The 21,992-nt window shown below is 33.1% G+C and overlaps 1 protein-coding gene across 2 annotated transcripts in view; it reads left to right on the plus strand.

Annotated features, from left to right (window-relative positions):
• The window catches only part of LOC114325383 (neuropeptide-like 1), a 290,871-nt gene that overhangs the window by 104,466 nt on the left and 164,413 nt on the right, over window positions 1–21,992 (plus strand). For both annotated transcript variants that reach the window (XM_028273444.2, XM_028273445.2), the window contains exon 2: window positions 2,965–3,140. In XM_028273444.2, coding sequence (XP_028129245.1) covers window positions 2,965–3,140 — 176 coding nt within the window. The remainder of the gene's footprint in view (window positions 1–2,964; window positions 3,141–21,992) is intronic.

Genomic DNA, 21,992 nt, shown 5'->3' on the forward strand with positions numbered 1-21,992 from the left:
AAGTTCCACTGTAATTGATTTCTATTCCTCTTACATGTACCACTGCATATACCTAAAGTTACGTAGAAAAAAGTTACAGAACAATATTTGCGAAATAACAAGAAAAATTGCCCAAAATTGCTGTGAGTGGCGAACTTTGAAAAATCATATTTCGAAAACTGTAAATCCTAATGACCTTTACCAAACATCATTTTAAAGAGAAAATATGTAAGTTTTTTTTCTGTCAAGCAATGTCTATACCTATATCCCCGTGGACAAAAGTTATGGGACAAAAAACAAAATTTCTTTCTTTTGGGTTTCTTTGTGCTTTTTCTTTTGAATATATTTTTGTAAAAAAAAGTATCTTTGACTTTAAAAAGTTATATTTAGATAGGAAATTTATCCAGGAACAATTTTTATGTAGACGTGTTTGTACGAAAAGTGCATAGAATTCACCCTAATGTAACCTGTGCCCAGGGACTAATTCACCCATTTCTCAAAAACGCACCCCTTTAAATGGTAGCACTCCGCGGTTTTTTCATATAGAGAGATTCATTGACCATATGAAATAATAAAACCCCGTTAACGTTGTAGTTCCTTTCTATAGTACATAATCAATAGCCTATAAGCCGATGTGTACTTTTGCCCTAGGGGTGAGTTTCACCCCCTTTTGCGGGTGAAAAATATATGTTCGAAATAAGTCCGGATGTGGATAAAATGACTAATTCTAAGCAACTTTTGCTCTATAACGTTTTTTCACCAAGTTAATACTTTTCGAGTTATTTGCGAATGCATTAATTTTTCTACAAAATAACCACGTTTTCAGACGGTTTTTCGCAAATAATTCAAACAGTAAGTATTTGGTAGAAAAAAACATTCTTATCAAAAATATAGTACGTAAAAAAGTGAAAAACATGGTGTATACATTAGGTCACTATACCTAGTAGAAGCAGAGTTATAGCTAATGAAAAATAGGTTCATATTCGTTAAATTCCAAATCCAATACTTTACCGTGCCATAACAAAAAAACGAAGCACTTTTTTGGAAAAACTCGTTTTAACTTTTTTAGAGTGTTTAAAAAATGCTTATTTTAAATTTTTTAGCACAAAAAGTAAACAAGTTACGCTCAAAATAAAATTTGTCCCTTTTTTTGGTAAGAAATCGGGGAAATCACCCCCAATTAGCATTTAAAATGAACTTAATTGTTACTACTTCACAAGTTTTTTACTTACGTATTGTTCGTCCGCTATAACTTTTCCCATGCGTCACGATTCATTTTCAAACAAATTAAGTCAAAACATAAAGTGAAACGTACGCCGATGTGTGTAGTATAGATATAGTATACAGTATACAAAATGTATATACACACCAACGTTCGTTTCACTTTATGTTTTGACTTAATTTGTTTGAAAATGAATCGTGACGCATGGGAAAAGTTATAGCCACCGGGCTATATGTATTGATCATATGATCTGTAAGTTTTATCGGTTCAAAGTCCTTATTTTTAAAATGGCTGTAGTTAAAAGGGCTTAAACTAGTCACTTATCACGAGTGTATGCAAATCTAGAAACACCGAATCTTAACCAATTTGTGTCTTACAGAAAAACAAAAAAATATTCAGAAAAGTAAAGCCGAATTTTTATTGTTTAAGATTTTCGGTATCTCTAACAATTTTTAAGTTATTTTGAAAAAAAGCATTTTTTTTCAAAATTAAAATTTTTAAAGATTTTATTTAAAAATCAAATTTTTGCAAAAATAAGCACTTTGAATCGATGAAATTTACAGATCATATAAACACAACATAAGTAACGTAACTTGTGCAGCGGTAATGATTAATTTCATTTAAGTTGCTAATTGGGGGGTGATCTTCCTGATTTTTTTTTTGCCAAAACAAAAGGGAACAACTTTATTTTGAGCGTAACTTGCTTACATTTGATGCTACAATTTTTTTATAAAAACAGAAATACAGATTTTTTTAAACACTCTAAAAAAGTTTTAATGTGTTTTTTCCAAGAATAATGCTCCATTATTTGGATATTTCACATTGAATTATTCTATTTGGAATTTTTCGAATATGAACCTATTTTTCATTAACTATAACTCTGCTTTTGCTAGGTATAGAGACCTAATATATACACCATTTTTGTCACTTTTCTATAGGCTATGGTTTTGCTGAGAATATTTTTTTTACAAAATGCTTACGTTTTCAGTTATTTGCGAAAAACCGTCTAAAAACGTGGTTATTTTGTTGAAAAATGAACATAATATTAACTTGCAAATAACTCAAAAAGTATTGATTTGGTGAAAAAACTCTATGGAACAAAAGTTGCTTAAAATTAGTCAGTTTATCCATGTCAGCACTTATCTTGGACATATATTTTTTCACCCCCGAGATGGGGTGAAACTCACCCCCAGAGCAAAAGCACACATCGGCACCATATCACTTTTTATCTTTGACATGTCAGCTACGCGTATGCCCAATTTCATGTCAATTCAAGCGGTTTTTTAAAATTTACAGCAAAAACCGTGAAAGAATGTACCTACTATAATGTAAACTTGAAGAAATACACATAACTTATTTTTTCATTTAATTTGTATAAGTGGAATATAATGCGTTTTTATAAAGCACATTTGTTCGGATCACAATAACACTTATTTGGCAGTTGCAGTGTTGACACTTTAGATTTGTTTTTATTATTTACTATAAGTAGTTGTTTTATTATTTATTGTTTATTTATTTATTTACATTGAATATTAATTTATTTTGTTGTATAATTCACCTCTGCAATAATTATGTGATATATTTATTTTAAAATAAATTCAAGAATTTTTTTGTAATTTGGCAACAATGTCAACTTAGATCTCTGACGTAGATAATGACGTGCATCGGGATTTATTTTGTACCGACCATATACATATTATAAATGTAAAATAATCCAAGGATTCAGTTTTTATGTTATAAAAAGACATCACAATTATTTTCAGGTGTTATCAATAGACCTAGATGATAGTCAAATGTTGGAAGAACTGCTAAATCCTCAAGAAAGTCAATCAATACAAGTCAGAGCACTGCGCCGGGAATTGTTGAAAAAGGTTCAGGAAGCTTTAGAACGACTCGAGGACGAAGAAGAGTATCAACGAGCTAATGAGGCATTATCAAGGTAAGTTTTTAACATAAATATTTTTAAATTTGTTCCTGAATAGACCAGGCAGTATCGTCGCCCCCGCTAGCGAAATTATTCCGATTCGATTTTTTTGCACAAACTTACTCAAAAAGAGGTCCTTATAACATATCCACAGGGTGCCGTGGTCTAAAAATTGTTTAAACAATTTTTTTAAACAAATTCACAAAAATAATTTTTTCATTTTTTCATAAAATTCAAAAAGTAACCAAATCAAGTTTCAAACCCGTTCTTTAAGGTCATGAAGAGATTTTTGTCATTATTTTATTACAAAGCTATTATTTTTAATTATTAACAATTAGTGTTATAGTCCAGGATGTATCGTTGCCCCCGTTAGTGAAATTATTCCGATTCGATTTTTTTTGCACAAACTTACTCAAAAAGAGATTGTTATAACATATCCACAGGGTGCCGGGCTGTGCCGTGGTCGAAAAATTGTTTAAACAATTTTTTTAAACAAATTCACAAAAATAATTTTTTCTCTTCGAACATTTTTTTAAGATAGTTTGGGACATTCTGAGCAAAAAAGGTCTCTTGTGATTTTTCTCTAAAATTGATGGTTGTCGAGGTACACGCGATTTAAAATTTGAAAAATGTGAAAATGGCCATATAACTTGACAACAATCAATTTTAGAGAAAAATCACAAGAGACCTGTTTTGCTCAGAATAATCCAAATTAAAAAAAAATGTTCGCAGTGAAAAAATTATTTTTGTGAATTTGTTTAAAAAAATTGTTTAATAGCTATTTGTATAACAAGGGAGGAAAGTGCTACGTTTCCTCCCGAGAATGAAGTTTACTGCCCGACGCGTAGCGGAGGGCAGTAATCATTCAAGGGAGGAAAAGGCACTTTACTCCCATGTTATACATATGGTTTTTCCACCTTCCTCAAATAACAAGTAATTTTTCATTTTTACTTAATTTATTTATGTAACTAACCAACAAAATTTATTAGAACTAAAAGTAACAAGTAGGTACAATATAACTGTCAACTGTCAAATTATTAATGTAAACATCGTTAAATCAAAATAACAATTCTTTGTTTTTTACCATTCTGTCAAATACAGGGTATTTTATAAATAAACGTTAAAATGTATTGATACTTACGTAATAGAAAATAGATATTGTACAGGGCGTCAATAGATTATATTTCATGAATGAAATACCATGACGTCACTTTTACTTTTCCTCCCTAGGGAGGAAAACAACTTTGCCCCCTACAATCAGGTCCGGAAAAGTATACTTTCGGTAGAGGTAGGTGAAAAACAATTTTTCGACCACGATACCGCCCGGCATCCTGTGGATGTGTTATAAAGTATATAGAGTAAGTTTGTGCAAAAAAATCTAATCGAAATAATTTCGCTAACTGGGGCGACGATACAGTTGGACTATAGCGCTAATTGTTAATAATTAAAAATAGCAGCTTTAAAATAAAATAATGACAAAAATCTCTTCAGGACCTTGAAGGGTTTGAAACTTGATTTGGTCACTTTTTGAATTTCATAATAATAATTTTTAATCGAGTTAATAAGACTTGAAAATGGCCATTTTCGCATTTTTCAAATTTATAATCGCATATAACTCGACAACAATCAATTTTAGAGAAAAATGACAATAGACCTTTTTTGCTCAGAATGACCCAAATTATCTGAAAAGATATTGTTCGGAATGAAAAAATTATTTTTGTGAATTTGTGTGAAAAAAAAATTGTTTAAACAATTTTTCGACCACGGCACCGCCCGGCACCCTGTGGATATGTTATAAGGATCTCTTTTTAAGTAAGTTGGTGCAAAAAAATCGAATCGAAATAATTTCGCTAGCGGGGGCGACGATACTGCCCGGTCTAGAAAGGATTTTATACAGAATATCTACAAATATTGTTAATAAAAAGTGGAGATTTCAACAATATGTCTTTCAAATATTTTATGCAGCCAATCATATTACCCATCTTGTATACATTAATAATTCTAACCGTAAATAACCAATTTTAGCTTATTTGTTTTCATCAATAATAGTGCGGTGCAGCTTCGTTAGAATAGATAAAATTAACTTGAGAATGTATCATTGATGATGTAAATTTTATGAAACAAAGGTCCAATTGGTGCAAAAGTCGAATGAATACTGAAGCCCCTCAACTAAAATTTTGCACGAGCGAATAAATCATAGCAAAATCTGAGCAGATGAATACCAAGGTTTTCGCATTGAAAGAAATCGTAACAGTATTCGTTACAAAGCAAGTTACCGGGAAATCGTTAGAAAAAGATCAACGTGTCCATGTCTGATGGAATTGAAGAGGGCATTCGATAGAGTAAGACTTAAAGATATAAAATTTACAAGGAAAAAGGTTTTCCTGCAGTTGGATGTATACCAAATAATACAAAAAAAACGAATAAAATCCTTTATAAAAGGTATATATTTAAAATCCCTAAAAAGGGCTACATCACAGAACTAGTTTTTGATTGGTTGACCAATCATCATCAGTGCTTACCTAAAGTGAATATAAACTGATAAAATGATGCAAAGGTTTTAAAATTTTGACTCTCTCTCTTTCTCTTTTTATTTATTTATTTTATTCACGGGAAAACCCCATTAACAGTAAAAATACAATAAATACAATAAAAAAAATGAGGTACAATCATTCATTAAAATATAAAAAGTAAAAATAAGAAAAGCAAAGGCTTGAAAAATCACCAGGCAAGATATTAAAAGCATAACAGTTAGAAAAATAAAATATAAAATGTACACATGTAACTGAAACAAATCAATAAAATTATACAAAACACAAATACAATAATAAAATACAACAACATTGCAAGATGAAACCTAATTATCACATGGCAAGAGATCTCCTCAGTTGGCTCAGGCTTATATTAAACAGATCCATATCAAAACCGTTAAGGAAGCACATATATCTATCTAAAGGCATGTTACTACCGTAGGATGTTCTGTGAAAGGCCGTGTTAAAGGTAACATTGTGGCGTAAACCTGGATATGGAACATTAAATCTTATACTATCCAACAAACTGGGACAATCAATAAGTCCATTAATGATTTTGAAAACAAAGACACCTCCCGAAATATCACGCCTAACACTAAGGGGAGCTAATGATAAACGTTGCTCAATCCCAGTGTAATCATGGTTCTCAATATAAGTCTGAGTTTTATAAGCACAGTATTTTAGGAACTTATGTTGGACTTTTTCAATAGTGTCAATATGAATTTGATGGTACGGAGACCAAACTACCGAACAATATTCTAATATAGATCTGACTAGACAACAATAGATTAACCTAACAGCATCAATAGAGAAGTATTTAGAGTTTCTTTTAACAAATCCTAGTAATTTAGAAGCTTTTACGGATAATGAATTGATATGTTCGACAAATGAGAGCTTTTCATCCATGATAACACCTAGATCTCTAATAGACGAGACATATCTAAGAGGTTTACTGTCTATGTGATAAGCAGTATCAATTCTGTTTAACTTACGGGAAAAACTAATATAACAACACTTCTCAACATATAACTGAAGATTATTGCAAATGCACCAATCAAATAAGCGATCCATATCAGCCTGTAAACGTTTCTGATCCTCAATATCATTCACAACTCGCCAAAATTTTACATCATCAGCCAACATTAAACATTTACTATGTAAGAAGCAATTAACGATATCATTAACAAATAAGTCAAAAAACAGGGGAGACGTATGTCCACCCTGTGGAACACCAGAACTTACAGTAATAACATCAGAAAAAAGACCACCCACTTTAACTCGTTGGGTACGACCAGATAAAAAGTTTTTAACCCACTCAACAAAATGGACATGAAAACCTATGGATGCCAATTTATTAAGGAGAATTTGGTGATCAACACGATCAAATGCCTTACTGAAATCTGTATAAATAGCATAAATCTGCTTACGATCTTCCATATGCTTTAAGAGATCAGATTGGTAGCAAATTAGATTCGTTACTGTAGATTTTTGTCTGCAAAAACCGTGCTGAGATTCAGAAATCAGACCCCTGCACACCCACGACAGCTGCTTAGCTACCAAACTATCAAGGAGTTTGGGAATTGCGGATTGAATGCATATACTACGATAATTTTCTGTCATTCTTCTTACCCTTTTTAAATATGGGTACAACAAAACTCTCCTTCCAAGCACCTGGAAATGTAGAAGACTGTAAGGATTTATTAAATAATAACAGTAATGGCCCAACAACAGTGCAAACACATTTTTTTAAAAGGAAATTAGGAACACCATCTGGACCGCTGGAAGTTTTATTTGGAAGAGAACATATACCATCAAAAATATCAGTGACAGTAAAGTCAGTGATATTGAAGCAAGCACCGATGTTGCTATCTAAATGTGCACTGGGCAACTTGAGATCGTTATTACTGGGTAAGTAAACAGTCTGAAAGAAATCTTTGAATAAATTAACAATACCTTGTCCATTAGAAGCTGACCGTTCATTATAAAACATCAAATCAGGAAGGTTGTGACTAGACAGTTTATCCCTAATATATTTCCAAAAATAATAAGGGTTATTCTGCAATTCAGCATCTAAACCTCTAATATACAGGGAAAAGCATGCATCAGACAACCGTTTACATTCTGATCGGAGACGAGAGAAATTGGAATAATTAACAACAGACCGATTCTTCATGTACAGAGAGTGGGCAAACTTCTTTTCTCTCGTCAAACATCTAAGATCATGAGAAAACCACTTAGGAAAAGTAGAAGATCTATAGCGTTTCAAAGGTACAAAAAAAGCGATACCTATAGCAAGAATTTCATTGAAGACTTGAGTTGATACATTTATATCGCTATAACCTAAGCATTCCTGCCAATCTATAGCAGCCAAGAAGTTATTAAACTCAAAGTAGTTGCCGTTCTTGAAATCATAGTAGAATTCATCATAGGACAGACATGAAGAGGAGGATGTGTTTAAGGCCATCAAACTAGCTTCATAGCCAAAATGATGTAAACTAGAGTTCAAGAGAGGATCACCTGCCCTTGTGATAACCAAGTCCCTATCGTTAGAGAAAACCAGGTCTAAAAATACATTTCTGTCATTAGGTAAAGAGTTTAGTTGGTAAAATTTTAGGTAACCATAAGCTTGTGCCACATCAACAGCTGGATCACCTCCTGGACAATGAACTAGGACACCAAACTCATCATTGGACCATACTGCATTTGGTAAGTTGTAATCGCCAAACATGTAAATATTAAGTGATGGATACTGAAGAACAATTTCTTCCATGGATTGGCAGTGCCACATGTATGCTTCCCGGGGAGAATGAGGAGGAATATACGTACCCTCAATAATAAACTTGGACTTACCAAACTGACACAAAATAAGAAGTTGTTCAATACGGTCTTCATTGATAGAGATATAATGAGATTGCAACTTGCTCCTAACAAACACCAGGACACCACCTCCATTCAATCCGTCACTAGATTTCAGGCTTCTGTCACAACGAAAAACATCAAAACCATCACATCTCAATTCACTGTCCCTGAAGTTATCATTCAAATTACTCTCAACTAGTATGATTATGTCGTATGGACAGCATGACACATTTATTAACAAATCAGAAAGTCTTGTACGCAGGCCACCAACATTCTGATAGTACACTGTTAATGGGTAAGAGCAAGGTTTTTTGGTTTTGATTTGACGACTACTGGCTCACCGTGACGGAACTGGATAGACAAATTCTCCTCACCCGCATTTTCTCTCTCTAATAACGACTTTTTCGCTGCTTTATAAGCCTCTTGTTCCATTTTGGTTTGATCACCAGATATTTTATATCTAGATCCACGAAGCTTATTGCGAGATTTCAGGGCCAATTTTACAGTGTTAGAGTCACAGATAACTTTGACTGGTCTAGCACGATCAGAGACTTTACCAATACGTAGTACGTGAGTAATTGTAGATTCTTCATTCTGTATACCAATCATTCGGAAAACCTCATGAAAAATATTTTTATCATGGTCAATTCGATCGTTTAAAGTGGTGGAATTGGATTCAGGAATATTGTATAATATGAGATTATTAGCTCTAACTAAGCGCTGTTGTACTTCATAGAAAACTGAACTAGTTTTAGTTTCGTTTTTTGTTTGATTTTTTAAATTAGTCAATTCTAGCTCTAAAGAACTAATCTTATCTTTCAGTGTTTTAATCTCTCTGAGCACTGCTGGGGCAGATTTGAAGGCATCTTTGCAATCACGACAGAAAAAAAACATGGATTTCTTCTGCAATGCAATCGCCCTAAATTCAGTGCTAGACAAACCAAGACATGTCTCATTTAGGTGAAATGGTAACTGGCAGCTATCACAAACGGCAATCTCTTGTCGTTTCCCCATTACTGAGGATTGTGATTTCTTCCAATATTCCTAAAAATGTTTCTCCATTGGTCTCTATCTTCAGCTGCTCTAAGAGCTTTGCAGAATGAGTTTCCAGCTGAATTCTTTATTTGGTCGGACCATCTAGTTGATGATCGTCCTCTTGATCTTCTCCCCGGAACGTTTCCAGAAACAATTAAGCTCTCCAAACTGTCGTCACCTCTGCGAACCACGTGACCTAAGAATTGCAGAATTCGTTGCAGACATATTAATTGTGCACAGCATTTTTTTAATATTGAGTTGGTTTAGAATGGAAACGTTTGCCCTATGAGCTGTCCAAGGTATGCGCAGTATTCTTCTCCAGCACCACATCTCAAAGCCATCAATTTTTTGGCGCTCGCATGCGCGAAGAGTCCTAGCCTCTACTCCGTATAGAAATATTAAGAATACAAGGGCATTCACCAGTCTCATCTTGATATTTTGAGAGATATATCTATCTTTTCAAACTTTAGTTAGGCGATTCATCGCATTTTTTGCCATACCAATACGTCTCCGAACTTCTGTTTCACAGTTACCAGTTAGTTATACTAGACCCGAGATAGACAAAGGTGTTTAGTATCTGGTATTCCTGTAACATGTTAGTCAGTTGAATAGTGTCGAATCTGTCGACCACCATTATTTTTGTCTTAGCTTTATTGATTTTCACACCAACTTTATTTCTTTCGTACTCAACTCTTCGCAGAAGATCAAACATTTCTTGCTCATGCAAGAATTTTGACTACGGTTAAGAAAAGTTGTACGGTTATACTCACGTGATCTAACATGCTAACCACCAAAATATAATATTACAAAAATATGGTTATTACATATTACTTACTCCTTATTACTCCTTGTTGCAAAGCTACAACAAAACATAATCGTATCTTTAAGTTGAAACCAATTCTTAGAAGAAAATACACAAGTCACCGACTTGTGGTTTCAGAATGCAACGGCTATTCAAATGCAAAGCGAAATCTGTAACTGGTGTGTGGAATGGTCCGTTTAGCTACAGAATCGATAAAATCTCAATTTTTCTACAAACTGACTTGTATTGCTTCCGAAAGGACCGATTCATTTCAAGAACATTTTTTTCTTGAAGACAACCTCTGTGTACATAAATCCTTAAAAATCTACTAAATATGTTTTCATTAAAATTTGAATTTGAGTCACCCTTCGCAAATTTAAAGTCAGTGCACTCCACACACTCGAAATTATTGCCATTTTAGAGTTTCTATCCTTCCAGAGTGCTAAAGTGCCGTGGAAAGCAACCCTTTCTTTTTGAAAAGAAATAAGACTTAAAAATACACTGATCTCAGTTAAAGTGATTATTTTCCGGCTAGGAGATATCTTACTTAAAACTTCTACTTATATATACTGATGTGATCTTGATTATTGATATGAGATAATATTCTTATATGTCATTTAATTTAATCAATGCATTAATAATAATCTAATTAATTAACCAGATCACATATCAATATGTTTTCAATCTCAGGGCTGGTTATAAAATTAATTACTTACTTTCGTGGCTTCTAAATATTTCTCAATGGTTCCTAATCGGGATAGGAAAGAAAAGAGTAAAATAATACACACATATGGGTTACAATTATAATCAAAATATTGTTTATTTTATTTAAATGGCAATCACTGCTTAATATTTGCTAGATCTTATTATTCTTAAACATAACATTTACAAATGGGAATCTTATTTCCTTTTGGTTTCCAATTGAAAGTTTTTATTAACATTTAACTATTAGGATTTATTAGCAACAATTCTATTTAAGTTTGATGAAGCTTTTCTGATATTATTGATTATGTTCTTCAATTTTAAATGTGGTATTTAATACGAAAAACCCATACATTCATGTCCAAACAAATGAGACTGACCTTTTTCTGGTGAACTGAGAATGTCTTCACACAAGACCCGTTTCCTGCTATCCTTGGCTGCGATCAAAACCTCGTCCTGGCTTTCAGTAATGTTCTCCTTTGAAGATTAGCTCGTATAGCTCTCGTTCCTGCTTCTGTCGTGATGCTGTGTTCTACCTTTTTCGAAACTGCAATCAGCTACCGGGACACTCTTGGCTCAAGGAGGTTCTTTACTCTCAACCTGGCCTACCTCTCGTTCCACGATAGATCTCCAAACTCACGGAACTACACCGGCTTTCTCACTCTCCGTACACTACCGTCTACTACTGGACTTCACTTCTCGACAGCTCAAAACATTCTGATCTCTATTTTTCATTCATTCCCCTACTTTCTAAATATCCCTTCCAGATTCACAAATCAACCTTCCACCACCAACTCTCATTCGCAGTATTCCTCAAAACCAATTTTTACAATTCTTTCTAAATATGCTTAATGGATTTCAAAAAAAAAATAGTTAATTCCCATTCTAAAATTACTTTCTACTATTTACAAAATTTAATGACCTATTATCTACTTCAATTGAGTCTTATTTAGCATAGGCTAATGATCGAACCTTCCGCGAACAACGATAATGACCTATTATATATTTCAACTGAGTCTTATTTAGCATAGGCTAATGATCGAACCTTCCGCGAACAACGATAATGACCTATTATATATTTCAACTGAGTCTTATTTAGCATAGGCTAATGATCGAACCTTCCGCGAACAACGATAATGGTACGCGCCATTCACTTTGTTTATTCTCGGCGCATTGTCCCGAGTTTCGTAAGCTTCTTCTAATCACTTCTTAAAATTACATATAACAATTTGTTGTATACAGGTTGTTCTAAATTTATATGCCCGTGGTTGATAAAATTGAAAATATTTTATATTAAATTGAATTCTGTTTATAATTATCAAAATTTAATTTTCATATCAAATAGAAATATAACAATACCTTATCTATGCTTACAACCTTCTTCTTCAGGTGCCGTGTCCGTATTCAGACATAGGCCGTCATCATGTTTACAAGCTCCTGAAACCTCTCTCTATCGGCTGCTGTGCGAAATAATTCTTCTACCGTGGAATTACACCATTGCCTATATTATGCAACCATGAGAGTTTCTTTCGACCAATCCATCTCTTTCCCTCCACTTTTCCTTGTATTATAAGGTGAAGTTGATGGTATTTGGGTCCTCTAATTATATGGCCGAAGTATTGTTTTTCTCCTCTTTATGATGTTTGCAGACGTTCTAAATTCATCATTTGGAGAACATTTTCACTGGAAGTGTGCGAAACCCACGATATCTTTAGGATTCGTCGATAGCACCACAATTCGAATGCCTATAATTTCTTTAGCATTGTGGTTTTTAACGTCCATGTCTCACAGACATACAATAATATGGGTCTAGGACGTTTCATCGCAGCCGTTTCGATGCCGCCAGTTCGATGTCGATGCCGGCCGATTCATCGCCAGTCAATTAATCGCTATCTGATATATTTCCGAATTTTCGACAGTTACAATTATTAGTTATTTTTAGTATTAATTAGGAATTCTAGGAAATGCGAGATATGACGGCGATGAAATGGACTGGCGATGAACCGGCGGCATCGAAACGGCCGGCGATGAACCGGCGGCGTCGAAACGTCCCATTCCGCAATAATATAGACCACACGTAACATTTTAGGACCTTCTTGCGAATCTTCATCGACAGACTTCGGTTGCATAAAACTGGTTTCCAGGTCATAAAAGCCTTACGTGATATTTCAATCCTGGTTATTATTTCTTCATCACAATCGTAACTTACATTTAACCAACTTCCAAGGTATTTAAAATGGTTTACCCGTTCTATCTCCTCTCCATCAAGAGAAAGCACGCCTTGATCTACATTTATCTTTCTAACTGCCATCCACTTTGTCTTTAAAATGTTGATTTTTAGGCCTCTCCGATAACTCGCTTCACTGACTAGATTTACTAATGTCTGGAGATCTTCTTAATTTTCTGCAAGAATGGCTGTGTCGTTAGCATATCTGATATTGTTGATTACTTCTCCGTCCAGTCGTACTTCCTCTTGTCTGTCGCCCAAAGCCTCCCTAAAGATTTCTTCAGAGTACAGATTAAAGAGACTGGGTGACAAAACACAACCCTGTCGCGCTTCACGCGATGGGTAGTTTATCAGTACGCGTTTTTCAGTACTTAAAACCACTCACACAAAATTCCATATTAATTATCACAGGAAACAAGTGAAATCGCAAACAATGTTTACATTTTTTGCCAACTTTGATATATATCCAAAAAGCGTAGGCACCAAGTTGGATACGACCCTATCATATTCACAGCAACTCGCATAATATATTGTTAAGCTCGGTATTTCTCTCTTTTATGAGATTGATGAGCAAATTCTTAATTTAATTAATTACTCAATTATTTTAATTACTGCTTATGTAAAACACAACCACAATTTAAATTAAATTTTCTAATAAACTTTATTCTCAGGGCTATTTTATTTTTGATGCTTTACCTTTGGTTTGTGGCTTCTGGTATCTCTAGTTGCTTACTCCATCCAGGACAAAACAGGGAAATTAAACACACTCAATGTCACATAAATGTTAAAAAATATTATTTATTTATCCAATATACCATAAACATAGGATTTAAAAAATATGCTAAAATCTAAATTTGTTGCAACTATTTCTCATTTACTAAATTAAGCTTTAATTCTGATATCTCCTCTGTTTTAACAAAAAAAAAATATGAAAGATGAAGTTAGTTAGAAGTTAGAATAAAAATGGTGTACATTTTTATTAAAAAAAATATTTAAATAATTCGTTATTTATTCTTACAAAATTTAATAAAATTTACTTTTCTCCTTTTGAATTGACTACTTATTTCGTCTTTAAAATTTGGTATGACTAATTATGTTATAGAACTGTTCAATACAAAAATTAAGCAAATATGGTGTGGGTATAAACAAACTCTCTCCGTTTCACAAATTGCGTCCTGATTTTTCCCTGATTGCGTCGTCCTCGATTCTCCCACACGTACTCTCAGGATGTTGCGAAAAGTCCCTCTCGTCCAAATTGCTTCACAAACAAACAAACAGGACTCGCTCGACTTCTCGACTCAGTTTTCTATCTGCTCGATATCTTGTGCAAATCGATACCAATCGGCTACTAGTTCTAGACAGAAACAGGGATCGTCCTGGATTCTAGAAAAATTAACTTCTCAACTCGGTCAACGATTTCATTTCAACTTGATTCTGCTCGCAAAGGCCAACTTCAACACTTTACACTGACTTCTCACTTTTCAAAACTGGACTGCTGTCTTCAGATATTCATTTCACAGTGCCTATTTTTTCTCTCCTTAAAATCAGACTCAACACTCTCATTCCTTCCATCCATCATTTTCCACTAATCACAAAACATCCTTTCTACACACTAACCATAGTATCATTTCTCAAGAACCAATTTAATTTGTATACAACTTTCCATTTTGTTAAATTCTCGGAGACATCAAATTACTTTCCTTGTTTCAAAATGCTAAACAAAAAGCCTTACATTCTAAACTCAATAAACTTGTTTACCGCTAAACCTTCTTTGGATTTTTTATTAAATGTCTTATTGTCCATTGCAAAGCGAAATAAACGGTATTGTCTAATTTGACCGCACCATTCAAAAACCCATTAAGAAAAACCACCTTCTTAACGATTTCACTTTTCCGCGAAAACACTAATTACCAACTAAATTATCCTATTACAATTTTTGGTCATATACAGGGCGATGAAAATCTATAATTTCGTGGTCTCTGATATAAATTTATTTACTAAATTTTTTCCAAAAAAAATTTATACAACAATATATTAAGAAAAATAAATATTTAAAATATTATAGAAATTGAATTAATGATGTATCATAGTTGCGCGTGAAGTTAGGCGTGTTAATGACAGCTGAGATTTTAGGGGTCGGGGTCTTTAGGGTCAAACGTCACGTGTAATAACTATAATTGCATGGCATCATTCATTCAAGGCTCTGTCTTGGGGCCACTATTATTTATAATATATACTAACGATCTAAGTAACTATATGCATCCTGTGGAAACAGTTTCCCTTGGCAGATGATACTACTTTTATTTATCCAGCTAAGGGAAGTGGGACAGGATCACACATTTCAAATTTTGTCGAAAATAAGGCACAAAATTGGTTTTTGGCGAATAAACTTCAGCTTAATAAGGGCAAATCCCAACATTTATGTTTTAAAGGTATGACAGATACCTCAAAATTGGATAACGTAAAGTTGCTTGGGATAACAGTGGATAGTAACTTGACTTGGAGGCCTCATATAATTAACTTAAGAAATAAATTAAGTTCTACTTTGTTTCTCTTAAGACAATTAAGGAAAGTTACTACTATAAATACATTAAAAACAACTTATTATGCACTATTTCATTCGCATATTAGCTATGCAACTGTTCTTTGGGGGTGATTCATCTGACTCCTTGGTGATTTTCCGTCTGCAAAAAAGAGCAATACGAATTATATCTGGCGTGAGCTATTTGGAGCATTGTCGCCCCTTTTTTTTTAAACTTAGTATATTACCTTTACCGTGTCTATATATTTTTAGTGTTGTTGTTGAAATACACAGGAGATCTGTATCTCTTGTGAAACAACATGATATTCATAATTACAACACCAGACAGGCAGATAATATCAGAATTAATCGTTACCGTCTAACTAAATCGAAAAGAAATTCTTTAGATTACAAGCTTTACAACGTGTTGCCAGGTTATATAAAAAATTTAAGTCTAAATGCTTTTAAAAAAACCGTGAAAAGAATATAGGTCTGGATCCCGCGTATGAAAAAAAAGTTGATTAATAGCAAGCTGAAAATTTGTTAATAGCTTAAGGGTGTCTACTCGGATAAACTTTGATATATGGGAACACTGGAACAGGGGCAGTTTTAATTGTGGAACAGGTTAAAAATTTGGAACGGTCACACCACGAAAACGGCACATTTATTTTGTCCGACAGAACAGACTTAAATTCTCCGAACAGAGATTAAACTCTCATGCAAAAATCAGACTGCTATTTATCACCTGTCATAATTGCTGTCATTTGACATATTCTACATATTCCACTCATTAAAACGCCCATTTGGTGATAAATAGCAGTCTGATTTTTGCATGAGAGTTTAATCTCTGTTCGAAGAGTTTAAGTCTGTTCTGTCGGACAAAATAGATGTGCCGTTTTCGTGGTGTGACCGTTCCAAATTTTTAACCTGTTCCACAATTAAAACTGCCCCTGTTCCAGTGTTCCCATATATCAAAGTTTATCCGACTAGACACCCTTAAGCTATTCACAAATTTTCAGCTTGCTGTTAATCAACTTTTTTTTCATACGCGGGATCCAGACCTAATACTGAATAAGAACTGTTTTTATTCAGTGGAGGAATACCTTGAATATTCCAAGTTTCACTGAAGTTCATGGAAAGTACTTATCTAATATCTTTTCTTACTGATCTGTGATACGGTACTTGCATAATTTTTATACTATTTAAAAGTGAAATTTTTGTGATATACTTATGTGTGAAATTATTATTTGTATATTTTAGGTATTTTTTGTGTTTTTTAGGTATATTCTAATTTTATGTATAGATAGGTTTTTACTTGTTTATTTTAAATCTTTGAAGTCTGACTTGCTACAAACCTTGTAATTGTGTAATATAGTCAAATAAATTCATTCATTCATTCATTCATTCAATTTATAAATACTATAATTTATATATTTATTTTTAAAAATGAATAACCATTTTCAATTTCGTTGCAACAAGACACTACAGCCGATCATTATTCCAGTTCAATCAGAGAGTGCAGCAAGCACCTCTACCGGTTTCGAAACTTATTAGTCTCTCATCAGGAGGCACATATGCTGCTCTCTCTGACCCAACTAGGACAAACCCCGGCGTGCAGTCACGGATTGAAACGAACGAAATGGCAGGGATGCCCTAGCGGCAACTGCTAGCAAAAAACTAAGGTTTCCATCTAATAGCACATAAAACAACATCCAAAAATGGTACCCTACATCCTACCAGATTGAAAACAATGGGAACTTTCTCTGGTAACACCTCCGAGGCTTCTACAATTTGCAAGCCATAGTTTTTTTATATTTATTTTTCTTAATATTATGTATGTGAGTTACTGTTTATGTATATGACAGGGTCGTATCCAACTTGGTACCTATGCATTTTCGATGTGTCAAAGTTGCGCGTGAAGTTAGACGTGTTGATGACAGTTGAGATTTTGGGGTCGACTATGGAGACCTGTAAGAAGGAGTGGAAACGCAATGCATCGTTTGTGGGCTAACTTTTCAACCTCTAATTCAACTTTCAGCAATCGCCGCTAGAGGCGCAAGTGTTCGAATAGGTGCTACAAATACATTAGCTCTTATGGACTTATTTATTATTTAACTCATTTTATTATTGTTTTTATCGTAATTAGACATTAATTTATTGGTGGATTGTAGCTGAATGTGTTTTATGCCAAAAATAAATTATTTTAACCTTATAACATATCGACGTGTGGTAAAAAGTGTATTCTTTTTATACCATTGTAGATGGAGATGTGACATCAAATTTAAATTTGTCATTACTTTAATATGAGGACAGCTTATTTTGAAGCGGAAATATTTTGTCACATTATCTAACTGCCACATTTATATATAGGCCTTGGGCCCGCATATACAATTATTATTTATGACCACACCGTTGAAACTTTTTGTACTTGTTATTTGGGTGGAGTCGGACAAATTTTGAGCTTGGCGCATTATGGTAGTGGGGCGTTTGTCTGTCAAGCGGTGACGAAGTTGTCAATTTTATGCAAGAAAAAAATTTATTACCACATTGGTCATTCTATTTTAATCAATGGATTTTATCATATAAACAACGAAAACAATTTTGTCGGACAAAAATATTGGGGCATATGACGCGTCGGACACGCTAAATATGTCAAATTTATGAAAATAATAAATTTATTACCACATCGATAATTTTAACGGTATCTATCATAAAACCTTTTTACAATAATGTGGTAACCTTGTCGGACAATTTTCACGGGGCATATGCGCAGTCGGACGCGCCGAAGATGTCAATTTCCTGAAATTTTTTTATTTACAACCATTTTTCCGACAACATTAGTAGGTTATAAGTAATTATATTCTTAATCAAAAAATCAAAGTGTCGGACAAAAATATTGGGGCAACTCGACAGTCGGACAAAAAATTTAATTTTTATTAGTAAAGTATACTTTCAAATTATGCTGGGTTCGTGCATCCCTTATCTTTACAACCATTTTTCCGACAAAAGTAGTAGGTTACAAGTAATTATATTCTTAAACAAAAAATGTAATTGTCTGACAAAAATGTTGGGGCAAACGAACAGAAAACTTAATTCTTTTAGGCTATCGACGAGGAGGTATTATCAAAAAAAAAATTTAAAACAGTGTTTCTCGGTTACTTTTGAATCGATTTAGCTGAAAATTGGTACACACACTAAGTAAAGCATTTAAAAGGGTATGACGCAGATCGGAACCCAAAATTTTCTTAAAAAATTTTCCGACAAGAGGGAAAATTTTAGAAAAATTGTGATCTGATAATGTGTGTACATACTCCTTGAACAACGACAAACATCGTTCTGTATTTTTTTTCTCGAATTAAAAAAAAATTTTCAGCGCATGTATCAGGTTATAAGTAGCTATATTTCAAATCAAAAAATCTAAGGGCCCGACATAAATAGTGGGGCACATCCAAAGTCGGACAAAAAATTTAATTTTTATTAATAAACTATACTTTTAAACTATTCTGGGTTCGTGCATCCCTTATCTTTACAACCATTTTTCCGACAAAAGTAGTAGGATACAAGTAATTATACTCTTAAACAAAAAATGTAATTGTCTGACAAAAATGTTGGGGCAAACGAACAGGAAACTTAATTCTTTTAGGCTATGGACGAGGAGGTATTATCCAAAAATATTTTAAAACAGATTTTTTCGGTTATTTTTGAATCGATTTAGCTGAAAATTGGTACACACACTAAGTAAAACATTTAAAAGGGTATGACGTAGAGCTGTACCCAAAATTTTCCCAAAAAAATTTCGGACAAGAGGGAAAATTTTAGAAAAATTGTGATCTGATAATTTGTGTACATATTCCTTGAAAAACGACAAACATCGTTCTGTAGTTTTTTTTCTCGAAATAAAAAAAAATTTCCGACACAAGTATCAGGTTATAAGTAGTTATATTCCAAATCAAAAAATCTAAGTGTCCGACAAAAATATTGGGTCAAATCCAAAGTCGGACAAAAAATTTAATTTTTATTAATAAACTGTCTTTTAAACCTTACTGGGTTCGTGCAACCCTTACCTTTAAAACCATTTTTCCGACAACATTAGTAGGTTATAAGTAATTATATTCTTAATCAAAAAATCAAAGTCTCGGACAAAAATATTGGGGCAACTCGACAGTCGGACAAAAAATTTATTTTTATTAGTAAAGTATAATTTCAAATTATGCTGGCTGCGTGCATCCCTTATCTTTACAAACATTTTTCCGACAAAAGTAGTGGGTTACAAGTAATTATATTCTTAAACAAAAAATATAATTGTCTGACAAAAATGTTGGGGCAAACGAACAGAAAACCTAATTCTTTTAGGCTATCGACGAGGAGGTATTATCAAAAAAAAATTTTAAAACAGTGTTTCTCGGTTACTTTTGAATTGATTTAGCTGAAAATTGGTACACACACTAAGTAAATCATTTAAAAGGGTATGACGTAGATCGGAACCCAAAATTTTCTTAAAAAATTTTCCGACAATAGGGAAAATTTTAGAAAAATTGTGATCTGATAATTTGTGTACTTACTCCTTGAACAACGACAAACATCGTTCTGTAGTTTTTTTTTTCGAAATAGAAAAAAATTTCCGACACAAGTATCAGGTTATAAGTAGTTATATTCCAAATCAAAAAATCTAAGTGTCCGACAAAAATATTGGGTCAAATCCAAAGTCGGACAAAAAATTTAATTTTTATTATTAAACTGTCTTTTAAACTTTACTGGGTTCGTGCAACCCTTACCTTTAAAACCATTTTTCCGACAACATTAGTAGGTTATAAGTAATTATATTCTTAATCAAAAAATCAAAGTGTCGGACAAAAATATTGGGGCAACTCGACAGTCGGACAAAAAATTTATTTTTATTAGTAAAATATACTTTCAAATTATTCTGGCTTCGTGCATCCCTTATCTTTACAACCATTTTTCCGACAAAAGTAGTAGGTTACAAGTAATTATATTCTTAACCAAAAAATATAATTGTCTGACAAAAATGTTGGGGCAAACGAACAGAATACCTAATCGTTTTAGGCTATAGACGAGGAGGTATTATCAAAAAAAAATTTTAAAACAGTGTTTCTCGGTTACTTTTGAATCGATTTAGCTGAAAATTGGTACACACTAAGTAAAGCATTTAAAAGGGTATGACGTAGATCGGAACAAAAAATTTTCTTAAAAAATTTTCCGACAAGAGGGAAAATTTTAGAAAAATTGTGATCTGATAATTTGTGTACATCCCCCTTGAACAACGACAAACATCGTTCTGTAGTTTTTTTTCTCGAAATAAAAAATAAATTTCCGACACAAGTATCAGGTTATAAGTAGTTATATTCCAAATCAAAAAATCTAAGTGTCCGACAAAAATATTGGGTCAAATCCAAAGTCGGACAAAAAATTTAATTTTTATTAATAAACTGTCTTTTAAACATTACTGGGTTCGTGCAACCCTTACCTTTAAAACCATTTTTCCGACAACATTAGTAGGTTATAAGTAATTATATTCTTAATCAAAAAATCAAAGTCTCGGACAAAAATATTGGGGCAACTCGACAGTCGGACAAAAAATTTATTTTTATTAGTAAAGTATACTTTCAAATTATGCTGGCTGCGTGCATCCCTTATCTTTACAAACATTTTTCCGACAAAAGTAGTGGGTTACAAGTAATTATATTCTTAAACAAAAAATATAATTGTCTGACAAAAATGTTGGGGCAAACGAACAGAAAACCTAATTCTTTTAGGCTATCGACGAGGAGGTATTATCAAAAAAAAATTTTAAAACAGTGTTTCTCGGTTACTTTTGAATTGATTTAGCTGAAAATTGGTACACACACTAAGTAAATCATTTAAAAGGGTATGACGTAGATCGGAACCCAAAATTTTCTTAAAAAATTTTCCGACAATAGGGAAAATTTTAGAAAAATTGTGATCTGATAATTTGTGTACTTACTCCTTGAACAACGACAAACATCGTTCTGTAGTTTTTTTTTTCGAAATAGAAAAAAATTTCCGACACGAGTATCAGGTTATAAGTAGTTATATTCCAAATCAAAAAATCTAAGTGTCCGACAAAAATATTGGGTCAAATCCAAAGTCGGACAAAAAATTTAATTTTTATTATTAAACTGTCTTTTAAACTTTACTGGGTTCGTGCAAC

Source organism: Diabrotica virgifera, chromosome 6, assembly GCF_917563875.1.
Source record: "Diabrotica virgifera virgifera chromosome 6, PGI_DIABVI_V3a".
NCBI lineage: Eukaryota > Metazoa > Arthropoda > Insecta > Coleoptera > Chrysomelidae > Diabrotica > Diabrotica virgifera.